Consider the following 16,295-nt stretch of genomic DNA (forward strand, 5'->3'; position numbering starts at 1 on the left):
TTATTAAAAATCAAGTGTTTGCTGGATTAGGCAATTTCTGGACACTTTTGATCTCCTAATTTATTTATCATTTATTTCCTTGTTAACAATTATTTTTGATTTTCCATCAATAAATAGTATGTTTAAATAGTCAAATAGATGTTGTTTAATAGAATAACGTATCTTCTCTTTTGTAGTCCTCAAATCTGAGACTGTTTTGATCATTTCTAAGTAAGATAGCTACTATATAAATGATTCTCATATCAATAATGGTTCATTTTTTCATTAATAAATTTCATTTTTGTCATTATTAGTTATTTACCATGTCCAAAGGCTCCTGAATTTCTTCTTGAAATTATTTGTGTTATATGGGCATCAAACTTCTATATAGTCTATAATTTTTTGGCCATTTATCTATCTGTCCATCTAATTAAGATCTATCTAACAATTCTTCATCTATCTGTCTATTGTCTGTTTATCTATTATCATCTATCTATCTATCTACATACATACACCTAAAGATACATTTTTCAAGTAGTTTTCAACATATTTCCTATCCCCACGTTTGTTCTGAAGTTATCAGTTATTAAAGTATATATTAATCTAATTTACAGAATCTTATTCAGTTGGATTTTTTTGGTTTTTCTTTCTTTTTTTGTGTGTGTAAGGCAATGGGGTTAAGTGATTTGCCTAAGGTCACACAGCTACATAATTATTAAATGTCTGAGGTTGGATTTGAACTCAGGACCTCCTGAGTCCAGGGCTGGTGCTCTAACCACTGCACCACCTAGCTGCTCCAAATCTTATTCAGTTTTAAGAGAATTTCTCTCTCAAATCTTCTACAACAGATGTTGGTGTATAATTGGCAATTATCTTCCCAGTGGTCTTTTAAAAAATATTTGTCATGATGACTATAAAATATTACTTAAGATAATGGAAAATATTTAGAAAGAAAGATATAAAGAATACATGGAGGATATATGCCTGATCTGGACCATAATTCTTTATTTTTACACAATTCTCCCTTGTTTCTTATGTAGTGAAAAGAGGACTGGGATAAAGAGAAGACCTAGATTTGAATCTTTGTCTTTATAATTTACTTTCTATAGTCTTAGGCACTTACTATCTATGTATATCCATTTCTCCTCCCTAAAAAAGAGATCAGACTCAAGAAACTCTAAGGATTCCTTCCAATTCTAATCCTATGATCTCATATAGTGATACCTAGGGTTTGCAAAGCACTTTACAAGAGTCATCTCATTTAATCATCATTAGTTGGGGAAGTAGGTATTATTTTGAACTTTATTTTACACAACTTTATTTTACACAATTTAATATAACCTGTATGGTCATTTGAAGCAAAGTGAGAAATTCTAAGATCTGTTACTTTCATCCTAGTAGCATTAAAACAAATGTTAAGAAATAGAGTAAATGTTACATTATAATTTTGCCTTTAAATCATAGAGGAATAATTTAATTTATGTTTGAGGGACCATTTCAGTCAACTTTTTAGATGTTTAAAATTGCTTCTCAATCAAACTCTGTATTTTAAGGAATCGAAACATTTGGGAAAAATGTGGTTGTGGTTGGAAGATCCAAGAATGTGGGAATGCCCATTACAATGCTTCTACACACTGATGGAGATCATGAAAGACCTGGAGGTATGTCCCCGGATAGTCTATTCAAGCTATCTTACTAGTTTTCAAAATGTACAAATACTTGTTATAAAAAAGTAAAATTGAATTTTCCTTATATGATCTGAATGATTTATTTCTTTTTGGTGGCATTGTAAATTCATTCAAATGAAAGATGAATGAAAAGATGTGTTTATAGAATACTTCACAGTGAGAAATCACAGCTTGATGGCACAGTCAGTAGAGTACTGGACGTGGAGTCAAAAAGACTCATTTTCCTGAGTTCAAATCTGGCCTCAGACACTTACTCAATGTATAATCCTAAATGTCACTTAATTCCTTGCCTCAGTTTTCTCATCTGTAGAATGAGCTGGAGAAGGAAATGGCAAATCACTCAAATGGAAAGGATCATAAAAAGCTGGGATACTCCTGATCTGAATGAACAACAACAACACAGTTATAAATCTCTTTTTATACCTCACTGTCTGTTATAACCTTATCAAATTTTCACCCTTTTTATAATTAGAGAAGGAAATTTATGTCCTTGTATCACACAACTAACTGGGAACAAGTCAAAGATCTTGATCTCAGATCTATTTTTAAGTCTGTGTGTGGTCTCTTTCTATTAAAATTTAATCTCCTTCAGGGAAAGGGCTGTCTCAATGTTATATTCCTATTTCTAGCACCTAGCCTAGTGTCTGACACATAGTAGACACTGAATTATGCTTTATCATTCATTCAAAATAATAAGAATTTATTTCAAGAGGAGTGAGAAGAACAAAAACACTTGGAGAGTAGGGGAGAGGCAGGAAAGGTCTGATGTAGGAGATGGCATCAGAGCTGAATTTGGAAGGTGGTTAGAGATGACAAGATCCAGAGGTGAGGGGGGTGCAGTCTAGAGAGGGGAGGGTGCCACATCTGTGGACACAGGACAAAGATAGAATAAATGTCATGAAAATAGAAAGATGGTCAACATTTCTGCCTTTTCTCCAGTGCCATAGTTGAATGATAGGGAAATTTTGCCACAGAGAAGTAAAATGACTTGCACAGTCACACCTAGGTTAGATAATAGAGATGAGTTCAAGTCCAGGTCTTCAAACTCCAAATTCAGACCTTTTTTTTATGTTTGGACTTCAGAGTTTGAATCTTACTACTCAACACACACACATACATACATGTGCACATACATGGGATTATTTAGATGCATATGTGTTTATACATTACACATATACCTTAAAACATATCTGCTTGTGCTTATATGCATGCCTGTGCATGTATGTGAGCATGTCTTTCTGTGATCTACACATATGTGCATGTGTATGATTGTTTATATTCAATGCATATATTAAAATGCATATAGATGTACATATGCATATGTGCATGTTGATATGGATATATATATATAAATCATCTGTGATGCACACATATATATCTACACATATGTGTGTATGTATTTGTCAGTGATCATTTAAAATCCTACTTTAAGTTATTCTAAAGGGGATCTCTCAGGAAAGTCACTGGAAGAATGAGGGTTGTTTTTTTTTAAAGATTCATTCTGATTGTTTGTCTCCAGGATTTTATTCCTAATTCCACTGGCTAACTGTAGCTTACTCTTTAGCTCATTGAGAATAATGAAGACTGACTAATTTACACAAGCCTTCCACAAAATTTCAGTGAAGCTTTAAGCTCTGAACATTTTGCACAAAGACTTTTGAGACACCTTCTCTTTAGATAGATGGTTATTTACACTAAACATCATTCTTTTTTTTTTATTTGTTTGTTTATTTTAATTTTTTTGTTTTGGGCTAGGCAATGGGGTTAAGTGACTTGCCCAAAGTCACACAGCTAGGTACTTATTAAGTGTTTGAGACTGCATTTGAATTCAGATCCTCCTGACTCCAGGGTTGGTGCTCTATTCACTGCATCAGCTAGCTGCCCCCTAGTGTGACACCTAGCTGCCCTAAACATCATTCCTATCAGTCCCCTAATGATAGTTTTCCATTCCTATTGCTAAAGAATATTTCAAATTGAAAAAAAACCTTATTCCTCCATTCATTCCACAAACATCAGCTCACAGCAAATTTACCTTGCTAAACAATGGGGAGTTACAAAGATAAATTAGATAGAGTTCCTGTCTTCAAGTTGTTTATAATCTAGTAGGGGATGATCGAAGTAATATTTCAATAGCTACACATGCCTCTATGAGTTGAATTTAATTTGGGCATAAAATATCAAAAGGCAGAAATGGGAAAGGAAAGAAGGAATTCTGGGTAGAGGGAGTGACATGAGACAAGGCCCAGAGGAATACGATGGGTGTTTGTGGAATGGTGAATCATCCATCCGATAATAAATACATCTAAAAATCAGTTTTCCACACTCAATATTTTATTTTCTCTAGTTAATAATGATATGATGACCATGAGTGACCTTCTTACATGTTACTTTAAGATATATCTCTCTGTCTGCCTCTGTCTCTCTGTCTTTCTCTCTCTTCTGCATAACCACATTTAATTGTCTAAGGTAGGTCTACAGATGCCAGGATGACCATATAACTAATGAGTGAATAAAAGATGAGATTCACAGAATTTAGATTAATTACAGAAGTTAGATGAAACCTCAGAAGCTATATAGTGTTCCATCTGTGATTGAATTGTAAAGTCCTCAAGCATCTAGTGATTGCCTAAAGGTCTGTAGTGATAGGTCTTCCTTCCAAGTTGTACCAACCCATGCTTGGATAGCTCTCCAGCCCTAGCACCCCCAGCTTGATAGATGAGCCTTTTACCTTAATTTGCCTGGAAGGAGAACTCCCCATTCTCTTCCTGCACAGGTACACCCCCCCTTTACCCCTTTCTATATCTCCTCCTCCACTGTATTCTCCCCTTAGAATGTAAACTCTTTGAGAATAAGTGGGATTTTTTATTTTTATTGTATTTGTATCTCTCATATAGTACAGTACCAGCCATGGAGGAGTAAGTCCTCAATAAATGTTCTTCTTTCCTTCTACTCCTCCCTTCCTCCCTTCCTCCCTTCCTCCCTTCCTTCCTTCCTTCCTTCCTTCCTTCCTTCCTTCCTTCCTTCCTTCCTTCCTTTCTTCCTTCCTCCCTCCTTTCTCTCTCTCCCTCCCTCCCTTCTCTCTTCCTCCCTTCCTTCCTCTCCCCTTTCTCCTCCTCTCTCCCTTCCTTCCTCTTGTCCTCCCTCCCTCCCTCCCTCCCTTCCTTCCTTCCTTCCTTCCTTCCTTCCTTTAAAATTTAAAAATATCCTCATCTTTATCTATATGATGATTTTTTGAACACAGGAAATAAATACCATTTTTTGATACCTATTAGTCAGAGAATATGGAACCTGTCTTTATTGTAGCAGTATAAATAGGCCACTATGATTATATTGTCAGGGAAATGAGAAATGCCCTTATATGTTCCCGAGGCTATTAGAGGGAGCATAATTTAATTTCTGTTGCTAGAAACAAAACCAGTGTTTTACAAATGAGGTAAACTGGGGTGTTTCACCTCTGTCAGAGTTCCTTAGTGGGTGGTGACATGCACTATTAACATAATGAATTGCTGAGAGCTGCTAATATCCACTCCTTACTAATAGAGTCCTTAAAGTTGGATTAACTTTGTTCAATTTGGAACTTAGTGAAATGACATCAACAAAGTCTGGCTTGCTCATGGACAACTCAGGATGCTGATTTCTTTGTCAGACAACCTTCAGGCATCATGAGCTGACATAGGATTATGGTCATAGTTTTTAAGTCAAAGAGGATTCTTTTTTCTTAGATAGTTCAAGGTCTAGGTAATATAGGGCTGGGACCCAACTTTATCTATCTATCTATCTATCTATCTATCTATCTATCTATCTATCTATCTATCTATCTATTTTGTGAGGAATTATTTTTCATGAAACTGACAGAAATAGGGTTTGGAGGTGAATTACAATAAAATCCTTGAGCTGATATAGGAAAACTTCCCATGGTAATATCTCAGGGCAGGGCAGAGCAGGGCAGGACACAGGTTCTTTCTCATTGTGGTCAATTTTGTCCTGGGGGGAAGTCAGCTCCTCAGGTTCTGTTGTCACAGATGAGGAAACTGAGGTCCAGATAGAGAAACTTCCTTTATGTGCCATAGAAAATCCCCTCTCCTATAGGAAGTCCTTCTTAATCACTTTAATGTTCATACCTTCCCTCTGTGGATTATCTCCAATTTTATTTTGTTTATGTCTTGCTTGCATAGAGTTGATTGGCAGTTGTCAGTGAGACTGCGAGCTCCTTGAGGGTAGGGACGGTCTTTTGCCTTTCTCTGTATCCCTTATGCTTAGTAGACTGTAACACCTAGCAGATGCTTATAAGTCAGAGGGCTTCAGTAAGGGAATCGCCTTATGAACCCTAACATCATATAAATATGCCCTATCTTTCTTCTTTGTATGTTCATCGTGATCAGTAGCACCCAAAATGCATCAAATTTCCTGAGTTCATTATGAATTGTGATTACTTTAGATATTTTATGAGATACAGTCCCTGTCCTGTGGGATGTAGAAGTGGGGCAACAAGACAAAGACAAATGATTCAATGCAGTAATGACAACAAAAACAATAATAACAATAGCAAGCATTTATAAAACTCTTTAAGATCTGCAAAGTTCTTTACAAATATTATCTCCTTTATCTTCACAATAACCCTGGGAGATTGGTGCAATTATTATCCTCATTTTACAGTTCTAAGGCAGGCAGAAGTTAAATAACTTGCCCAAAGACCCACAGCTATCAAGTGTCGAAGGCCAAATTTGAATTCAAATATGCCTTAGTAGAATCTTCCTTGTAGGTGGAGAGGTTCCTAGGCTTCCAAAGAGTTTCTGATTCCTGTATACATAAATGATATATTTTCCTATAAAAGGAAGAAAGGAAATAAATATTTATAAAGTTCCTACTCTGTGATAGGCACTGTGCTGAGATCATCTCAGTTGAGAAAGCTCTGCAACCCCATTATCATTTATTTTAAAATGAATAAAGGACCAGGTGATTCTTTCATTATATTTGCCTTGAGATAAAGCATTTACATTTCTGCAATTGAATTGTTCTGTGCATATGTCAAATCATTTATGTTTGCCTTTCTTGTGCCCCACTTCTGTGTCTCACAAAAATTCTGAAAGCAATATAATACTTTGCCAATGTACTCTTGGGAAATGATAAAGCTCTGCACCTCCATTTTCATCAGGTATGTTCTTTAAGGTAACTTCCTCCTCAAGTATCTCATGTTTGGTTAAGTATTCATTATACTTTCTGACTTCTGAGATTTTAGTTCCTTTTTGTTGCTTTTTATTCCTCTTTTTAAAAAAAATATGAACTTAGCAACCTTGACCAACATGAACATTTTGATATACAAAGAATGATTATAGAGTATTTTATATGAAATGGTCAGATAGATAGCACTGGACCTGGAGTCAGGAAGACTCATCTTCCTGAATTCAAATCTGACCTCAGACACTTACTAACTGTGTAACCCTGTGTAACCCTGCCTGGAACTTTGCCCTGTTAGCCTCAGTTTCCTCATTTGTAAAATGAGTTGGAAAAGGAAATGGCAAACTTCTCCAATATCTTTGCTAAGAAAGCCCCAAATGGGGCAGTGAAGAGATGGCTATAACTAAAACAATTGAACAATAACAATTTTGTATGAAACCATGAAATTCTGTAACATAAAGTTTAAAAATTTATATTAAATTTAGTCAGCATGTCCATGCCCCTCTTTGGACTTTCTTCCATTTTCTTCTCTGTTTTTAATGTTTCATTAATACTACATTCTGGGGTTTTTGCATATATCTATCTGCAACTCACTCAACTCACAGAAATACAATTTTATTACTCTATTCTTTCTTGGCAGTATCAATTTTGGCATTGCCTTATTAGAAAACATGGGGTTCTAATACCTTTTTTGAAATTGCCTGAAGAATTATATATTTTATTCCATTTCCTCATTTTAACTCTGTTTTTTCATTATGCTTTAAACATGCTTCCTGTATAGTAGGTATCCTCATACACTTTCCTTCCCCCTCCCTTACCTAATATGTTCAGTTGCTCTTGATAACAAGGATGGGCACCCATTCAATAATAATTATTCAAATTTTATGGTATTATGATCTATAACACTTTTCTTACAACAACTCTGCTGAAGTAGTTTTTCTCTTCAGTTTACAAAGGAGGAAAGAGATTTAGAGAGGAACCTATTCACTTACTTTTAAAGGAGTAGTTTCTGATTATAAAGAAGGGGTTAGCATAGAATTTAAACTCAGAATCATGGAATTTTAGAATTAAATGTTGCCATAGATACCAGTCCATTCCATCTTTTCAGGACTACATAGAAAAATGAAAATAAGTTTTATTTGTTTCTTGAGTTGCCAATACATAAAATAACAACTTTTTATTATTATAAATTGCCTAGGGAGGCTTTCATACATTTTATTTCTTTTAGGAAAATGGTTCTAAATCTTGGGTCTGTAAACTTTTTTATAAAAATTGTATTTCAGTGTAATTGTTTTCCATTGTAATCTGCCCTAGCATTTGACCTCAAGGGTGTGATTAAATCTCAGGGAAGATTAGAGAGTGTTGAAATTAGTGAATTAGCCTAAAGTCAGTGAATGAAAGACATATTTGGATTTGATCATTGAGGTTAATTCCAATGTCATTGATTATGAGTTTGTAATGGGTGAAGATATGGACCTAAATATATCGTTATCCAAGGAGACTTCAGGAATAATGAAGAAAATTATAATCTTAAAGGCATTAGATTTGTGTGCAAACCCCTTCCTGAAATGACTAGAGATGAAATAATATACTAGATAGAAGAATCTGAGTGTAGTCTTGCTGATATTGCCAAATTCCATTGATGTGTTGGTTGGTTCACTGAATTGTTTTCCCCCTCTCTCTTTGGTTTTAGAGATGACTCCCTGAGTGGGGAATGGAGGAGGTAACAAAAGCTATCAATTAAAAAATACCAAAACAAGACTTTAGTTATGTATAGTTCTACCCTGCCATAATAAGTTCCACTCTGGCAATAGATTGAACATTTGGACATGCTGGATTTTAAAATCCATCAAGATGTCATTAACATATGAGATACAATTTGCTAAATAGTGCTTCATTCCCTTAATACTTCAGCAGAAAAGTGTTAGTCCTACTGAAGACTATTGATACAGGTCTTTTCTGGCTTAGTAGATACTCATCAAAGGTGGCTATAATCAAAATATTCACCACCGAGAAACCTGTTTGGAAATGAACTTGTCCAAATCTAGTTTGGCTGGTCTGAGGATGACAGGCACAAGCCTTTCTTTCTACCTCAGTAATACCTGAAAGAGATTATATTCCATTATTGTAGCCTGAGAATTTGGTGTCATATCTGGACAGTTCAAAAGTCTCACTGTATTAGCAGGCTGCTTCTGGATTTGTAGTTATCATACCTGGGTTCAACTCCTACTACTTACTTGTATTATTTTAATCAACATCTAACTCTCTTCTTCCTCTTCCAAAATAAGAGGTTTGGATTAAATGCCTGCTTTATACTCTAAATCTGTACTCTGTGATATGTTCTGCCAAGAATGAATAAGGATGGACTTCATGAAATAAATAGTATCTTAGGAGTTCCAAAGAATGACTGTTCATTCAAAGGAATATCTTGAATAGAAGTGGCTTCCCTGCTTATATGTATAATAAAATGGTCACAATTTGGCAAATACTAATGAGAGTTATCATAAATTCATTTCAGGTGATGCAACAGTGACAATAGCTCATAGATATACTCCAGAAGACCAACTGAAGATCCATACACAACTGGCTGATATTATCATAGTAGCTGCAGGTAAGTCCACTGGAAGAAAATTCTGTACTCTGAATTTGGAACATGAGCTTAATGGAAAACAGTCTCATTAAGTAAAACTAATTCTAAGCATTTTCTGCTTATTCAGGGAAATAATTCAAAGGGACAGAAATTCACCCTGCTTTCAAAAACTTCTCTCTCACAGGTTATTTTGAAGTTATTATTTAAAATTTTCATAACTATAAGCATGATTCCCTAACAAGGTTTCAGAGTTTATCAGAATTACAATAATTACTTTAAATGTTTCTTAGAGAGTTATTTCCCCAAATTCCCTTCTTGAGCACTTCCTCTAAGAATTCTTCTTTTAACATGGTGCAAGGTGAATACAAGAGTTCTGACCATTTCCTGAAGTTATCAGTCTTCCTCTTAGTCTGAATCCTTCAAGGACTATAAATGAAGGAAACTGCTCTAAAATACATCTGCCAAAGGCTTCTGGACTATATCTAATCACTGTCTTAATTGTGTCCTAAGTGATCTAAGATACTCCCTAAACTAACCCCAACCCTATTTTCTCAAAAAAAAAAAATGGTTTACCTTTAATTAAGTGGGGAAAGGGACATAATGTAGGTAGGGGTCAGAAAACTTTTTGGCAAATGATCAGATAGTATTTTAGACTTGTTCACCAAGGGGCAAAATCAAGACAGTTTTAAAGGTATAATGAAAGAAAACATTTTCAGAAATTTTTATTGATGAAATAAATAAAATTTATTTTAAAATAAAATATTGATGAAATTAAATATAATAACTGCATATTTTTATAATAGAGGTCAATTAATTAGAAGAATAGAATTACTTTTTGGAGAGGGAGAGAACATTTCACTTAACTGGAACCCAGATTTAGTGTTCCCTATTATTAAAAGGAATTACAAATATTTTTCTGGTAATCTGATCTGTGATGAGATTTTATATAGTAATAATAATAATAATAAATAACATTTATATAATGCCTGTGCTAAGCACTTTGTCAAATAATATTTCATTTGGTCCTCACAATAATCCTGTGAGTTAGGTGTTATTTTTATCCTCATTTTATAGATGAGGACACTGGGGCAAAAAAGGTTAATGACTTATCCAGGGTCCCATGGCACTGTCATGTGCTTCCTGACCCCAGGTCCAGCATTCTTTCCAAAGTACCCATTAGCAGCCTCCATACTTCACATTTGAAAATATCTTTTCATACTGAAAAATACTGCCCAATACTACTATCAATCCACAAGCCTATGATTTTTATTACACACATTCATTTCTTGGAAGGATTTATAGGATTCTATTAGATTCTTCTCTTGATATTTGCTTTTAATATGTTATTATGATGCACATCAATCACTTTCAGTTATAGTTTAGGCAAAAGCTTCTCAATTGCATTATTAAATGGATCGTAAAATGTGGAAGTTTCTCTTATATTTGCATTGAGGTCTAAAAACCATTTCTGGAACTGTAGTTTGAGCTCAGAAAATATATCTGCTACAAATTTGTTTGGATAGTGTTTTTTTGTTTTAACTCGACAATTCTGTATGTATATAAAGCAGCTGGACATGGGTTTCAAATATTAGTATTTATTGAATTTAACTTCAGTGTAAATTTGACATAAAAGTTCGGTTTTGCCTAGTAACTTTAAGTCATATTCATTAAGAAACATTAAACCTGAAACAAAAGCTAATTTCAAAGGTCATTTCGTGTTCTATGGTAATGGTTGAAGTGGTTCTTCTCTTTCAGCAAAATTTTAGTCTCACTATTGAACTCAAAAAATCATAATTTTTTCCTCTTATTTTGATATGATGGATGTGCTTTGGTAATAAGCAAAATGTTGTGATACAGTGACACATTACAATAAAAATGTCAAATTATAAATGTGTCACTGCAATTTGTAGTGTGTTATACAGCAATGAGAAAGGATGAGTGTTATATACAGTCTCTGTCTCAACCACTCACCTCCTCTTTTCTTGGAGGAAAGGAGTCATAGTGCATAAACGAATGAACATGGTTTACTTATGGACATTGAAATGTGAATTTCATATACTTTTTCACATTTCATTTATTTTATCCTTTTTTTACATTTTTCATCAATTTTTTAAAAATGTAAAAATAATTCCATGCTTCTCTGAAACAGGTGGAAGGTCAGATTGTCCTATAAATTACTGTTGGCTGAACTCTGAGTTAATGAAAGGCATTTGGAATTAAAGAAAGACAGATAAGTGTTTTTCATTCAAGTTGGACAAAGAACAATGCCTAAAATCCCAATGTATTGCCTAAAGAGATAATGGGAAGGGGTAGTGATAGTGGTGATGGTGGCAATGTTTAGCGTGCTTTTATCAAGATGTCATCAATGAAATAATTCCAGACATAAAAGCTTATAAATTAGAAAAATCAGTATCCCAGGAATCCTATAAATAAACAACTAATTGCTAGTGTCCATTAGCAGTTTGTGATTTAATAGATTATGACTTTATGGCATTTATGACCTCATCTTGAATGGGAATTGGGAAGATGTGGGATTATGCAAACTTCTGGTTTATTCAGCCTAGACATTTCTCTAATCCTCCTAACTTTTTACACCTCTCCAAAATATAAATTATAGTAAGATAATAAGTAATTTCAGCTCTTTCCATAGTCTAGGACACTAAGAACCCATATAAAGTAAAACAAACAAACAAAAACAAATCTTGAATTGTAGAAAAGGCTAATTCTAACTTCTACTCACATCTCTTCACCATTACTTAGCAACCTCTAAACGAGAGAGCTGCATTAGCAGACCTAGATGCTTGTAACACAGCTCAACTCAAAACCCTGACACCAATTCTTTCCCTGCCTTCATACATACATTGAACAGAGCTGAGAACTTCCAAATGTCAAATATCATAAATTTGCTAAGGCTGAGATATCAATGAGGACCTCTACAATAGTGAGCAATTATAGCAGGCCCCCTGCTACAACAGACCTGAGCCAGAGAATAAAAGGAGTAGTGGAAATAGAGAGTGGGGAGGGTTCTGGACAAATGTCTGTTCCTGCAACAGAACTCAACACCTTCACCCCCCACCCCGCAGTGTCATAGAAATCTAAACTCCAAATAGCAAAAATATATTCAGGTGTGATAGTATCATGGCAGCACTCTTTGGCACTTGGCCAGAGAACAGAGGAAGAGAGGCAATGGGGGCAAAAGGTGTTTGTGTATGTTTGTGTGTGTGTGTGTGTGTGTGTGTGTGTGTGTGTGTGTGTGTGTGTGTACATTCAACTAAGGCTGAGGGAAAGTATCCAGCATCCAATCACACTTAGTTCTTTTCTCCCCAAAGTCATATGAGCTATAGATCAAAGCTGATGAATCATAAATTGTCCAGGGTTGTATATGGTAAGACTTTGAACTGTTAACTAGCCATCAGATGGGAGGGAGTCGGAAAGTGGGCAATGGGATAAATGAAGGGGGGGAGACCAAAATTACCAAAGATCTCAGTAGAAAGAATACTCAATTAAAAATCTTGAACGTAAGCAGATAAATCAGTAGAACGATATTGATTGTAAAAGGAAATATGACTTCTAGATTAGGGGAGAGAGTTCAGGCATCTACAAATAAGTAAAAAATGAATTAGCATCTAATGAGATAGAGAACCCTGTGGATGCTCAGGAAAGCATGGCACAGCAGGATGTTCCTAAATGGTTTAAAAGAGAAGGAAGAATTGTGAAAGAACAATTTATATCATTCACAGAAGAAATAATTGACAGAAGAGAGAAACTTGAATCTGCAGTTGCAGTGTGGATATTAAAAAAGGGAGAAATCAACTGGACAGTAACACTTGCACCCCCACATCTGATTTTTCAACACATTAATTATCCTTGTAGTAATTCTGTAGTACTACAAAAATTTTTTTATTACCCTCTTGAAGTTAAAACCCAAGTATAATATTCTGGTAATGATCTATATCCCTGATGAGTACAGTTAAATAAAATAAAATGATAAAATAACTACACATCTTAACAAATTCTTGAAACTGTGCTCCTGGACTATTATTAAATGTCTTTGGGACTCTAGGCTACTAAGGACAGTAGTTAATCACTATAGTCTCTATAATCTCTAAAGTCCTTTTTATCTGTGAAGACTTTGTTAGCCCAAATCAATTCCCTCCTTGGAAACCACTCATCAAATATAGATTCTTTGAGTTGTGTACTGTGGCATATTCCTACCACCAGAGGGCACTAATTAGGTGTGTAGAATATTGTTCACCCATATTTGTCTTAATCTTGGCCCCAAGATATTTTGTATGAAGACAATAGAAACAAGTTGTATCTGTTTGTTTTATGTCCCTAAACTATGACTAAGGATAAAAGAAGACAGAGCACAGGGAAAAAAAAAAACCATTCACAAAGAAAATTTGAAAAGTTAAAAAAAATAAGTGAATTGTTCTTTGGGTGCAAACACTGTTTAGAAAATTTAACACTAGAATTCCTGACATTGTTCCCTTTATGGTCTATAAATCCAAAGGCCAAATGTTTCTTACAACTTGTTTCTATATTTAAAAACTACTCAGCTCTAAGACTATACAAAAACAGGCTAGTAGAGGGACCACAGTTTGCCATAGTTTGGCAGCTTTTTTGACTTTTTCATCCTTCTGACTCCTGTTAAATTTGCAATCTAGCCAACCCTCCAAATATTATTCAGACATACTACTCTCCCCCATCTTATACTTGTAAAGCTGATCATTTGAATCCAAGACTAGGACTACTAATTATTTTTATCACATTAGTTTCAACTTAATGCAAAAATCTGCGAGGATATTCTGTTTGGCATTCAAAAGTATTTGCAACTAACCCCAGTCAATATTTCCCACCTTATTGTATATCCCTCCCCTTTACTCACCATAAATTCCAGCCAAACTGATCTTCATGCTGTCCCTCATAAACATATCCTCTTGTGTCTCCCTATCTTTATCCTGTTTTTTCCCAGGTCTGGAATGCACTCCCTCTTGCCTTAGTTTCTTTCAAAGCTTAGTTCAAATTCAACTCCTATTTGATTTCCTGATTCTACTTGGATATTTTCCTCATTGCTTTGTTTTTATTGTGCATTTTTCATATATATATATATATATATATATATATATATATATACACATATATGTATGTATATATGTGTGTGTATATTTCACATATGGTGCATATTATGTGGATATCCCTATATATTACATATATATGCACATATAATATTTCTGTTCATTCATTTCAGTTATACTCAATTCTTTGTGATCCCATTTGGAGTTTTCTTGGCAAAGATACTGAAGTGGTTTTCCATTTCCTTCTCCAGCTCATTTTACAGAAGAGTAAGCTGAGGTGATCAGGGTTAAATTACTTAGGATCATACCACTAGTAAGTGCCTGAATCCAGACTTGAACTCAGGTCTTCCTGACTCCTAGAGAAGGAAATGCCAAACTAATTTAGTATCTTTGCCAAGAAAACTCTAGATGGAGTCACAAAGAGTTAGATACTACTGAAATGACTGAACAACAGCAGAAACAACTTTCTGATTCCAGGTCTAGAATTCAATCAACTGTATCACCTAGCTGCTTCACACAATATGTATGAAATATGAAATATGAATTCTAGTGTTAAATTTTCTAAACAGTGTTTGCACCCAAAGAACAATTCACTTATTTTTTTTAACTTTTCAAATTTTCTTTGTGAATGGTTTTTTTTTTTCCCTGTGTTCTGTCTTCTTTTATCCTTAGTCATAGTTTAGGGACATAAAACAAACAGATAATAAATAATATGCATGTCATCTATATTTAGAGATTAACTATAATACACATAAATAATACACATAAATACAATCATAGGCACATGCAAATATTATATATGCAATGTTCCTATAATACACATACATGTGAATCATTATTATATTATATATAAAATCATTATTGTAATATATTAATTATGTATAATTATAATATGTACTGTATATATGATACATAAATATATGATATATACTAAATATAAATATATATGAAATGTGTGGGGATTTATAAAATGAGATAGAGAGAATTGTAAACCCCTTGAAAGCAGAGACTGTCTTTTTTTTCTATTTGTATGCTCAGAGTCTGACTAATAATAAATACTTAATAACTACTCTTCTGTTCTTTTGGTATCAATTCCCTTTACCCTTTTTTGTTCTATCGTTTCTGGTTCTATCTCTGGGAGAAAACATAAGGGGAAAAAAGGATTGAGCAGATCAATTTTTCTCTTTATTTTCAAATCTTTGTTACTAAGGATGTCTCACTGGGTAGGGAAAATGGAAGGAATATATTTGGAAATGAAGATATTGTACAACAAAAACTGTTGATTAAGAAAAAAAATGGACAACATAAGCAAAATGAATCAAGGAGGTGTGATGAGAGAAGTCAGACAGGTAAGAGAAGAACCAGGAGAGAGCAGCTAGAAAAACTAGGAGGGAGTGGTCAACATTGCCAAATGCTTCAGAGCAGTCAATAAGGATAAAGAGTGAGAGAAGACCATCAGATGTGGCAAATAAATGATTGCTAGAAGCCTGAGAGATAGCAGCATCAGCAGAATGATGAGATTGGAAAACAGCTTGCAAAGGGTTGAGAAATAAGTAAGAAGTGACCAAGTGAATCGGTGAGTCTAGAAGCTTTGGCTAGGCATTGATCTGTGAAAGTGATGAGATACATAGAATTATAACTTGAGAGAATGGTAAAATTAAGTAAATTTTTCTTGAGATCTTATGGGGGAGCGGGCAGCTAAGTGGCACAGTGAATAGAATACTAGCCCTGGAGTCAGGAGGACCTGAGTTCAAATTCATCCTCAGACACTTAATAATTACT

The 16,295-nt window shown here is 34.4% G+C and overlaps 1 protein-coding gene across 3 annotated transcripts in view; it reads left to right on the forward strand.

Moving 5' to 3' along the window:
• MTHFD2L (methylenetetrahydrofolate dehydrogenase (NADP+ dependent) 2 like) overlaps positions 1-16,295 on the forward strand; it is a 134,827-nt gene that overhangs the window by 48,199 nt on the left and 70,333 nt on the right. For all 3 annotated transcript variants that reach the window (XR_012476866.1, XM_074228451.1, XM_074228452.1), the window contains exons 5-6: positions 1,533-1,640; positions 9,364-9,456. Coding sequence is in view for 2 of the 3 variants with exons in the window: in XM_074228451.1 (XP_074084552.1) it covers positions 1,533-1,640; positions 9,364-9,456 (201 nt within the window). In the remaining variant the exon portion in view is untranslated. The remainder of the gene's footprint in view (positions 1-1,532; positions 1,641-9,363; positions 9,457-16,295) is intronic.

The sequence above is a fragment of the Macrotis lagotis genome, chromosome 3 (assembly GCF_037893015.1).
Source record: "Macrotis lagotis isolate mMagLag1 chromosome 3, bilby.v1.9.chrom.fasta, whole genome shotgun sequence".
NCBI classification, from domain to species: Eukaryota; Metazoa; Chordata; class Mammalia; order Peramelemorphia; family Peramelidae; genus Macrotis; species Macrotis lagotis.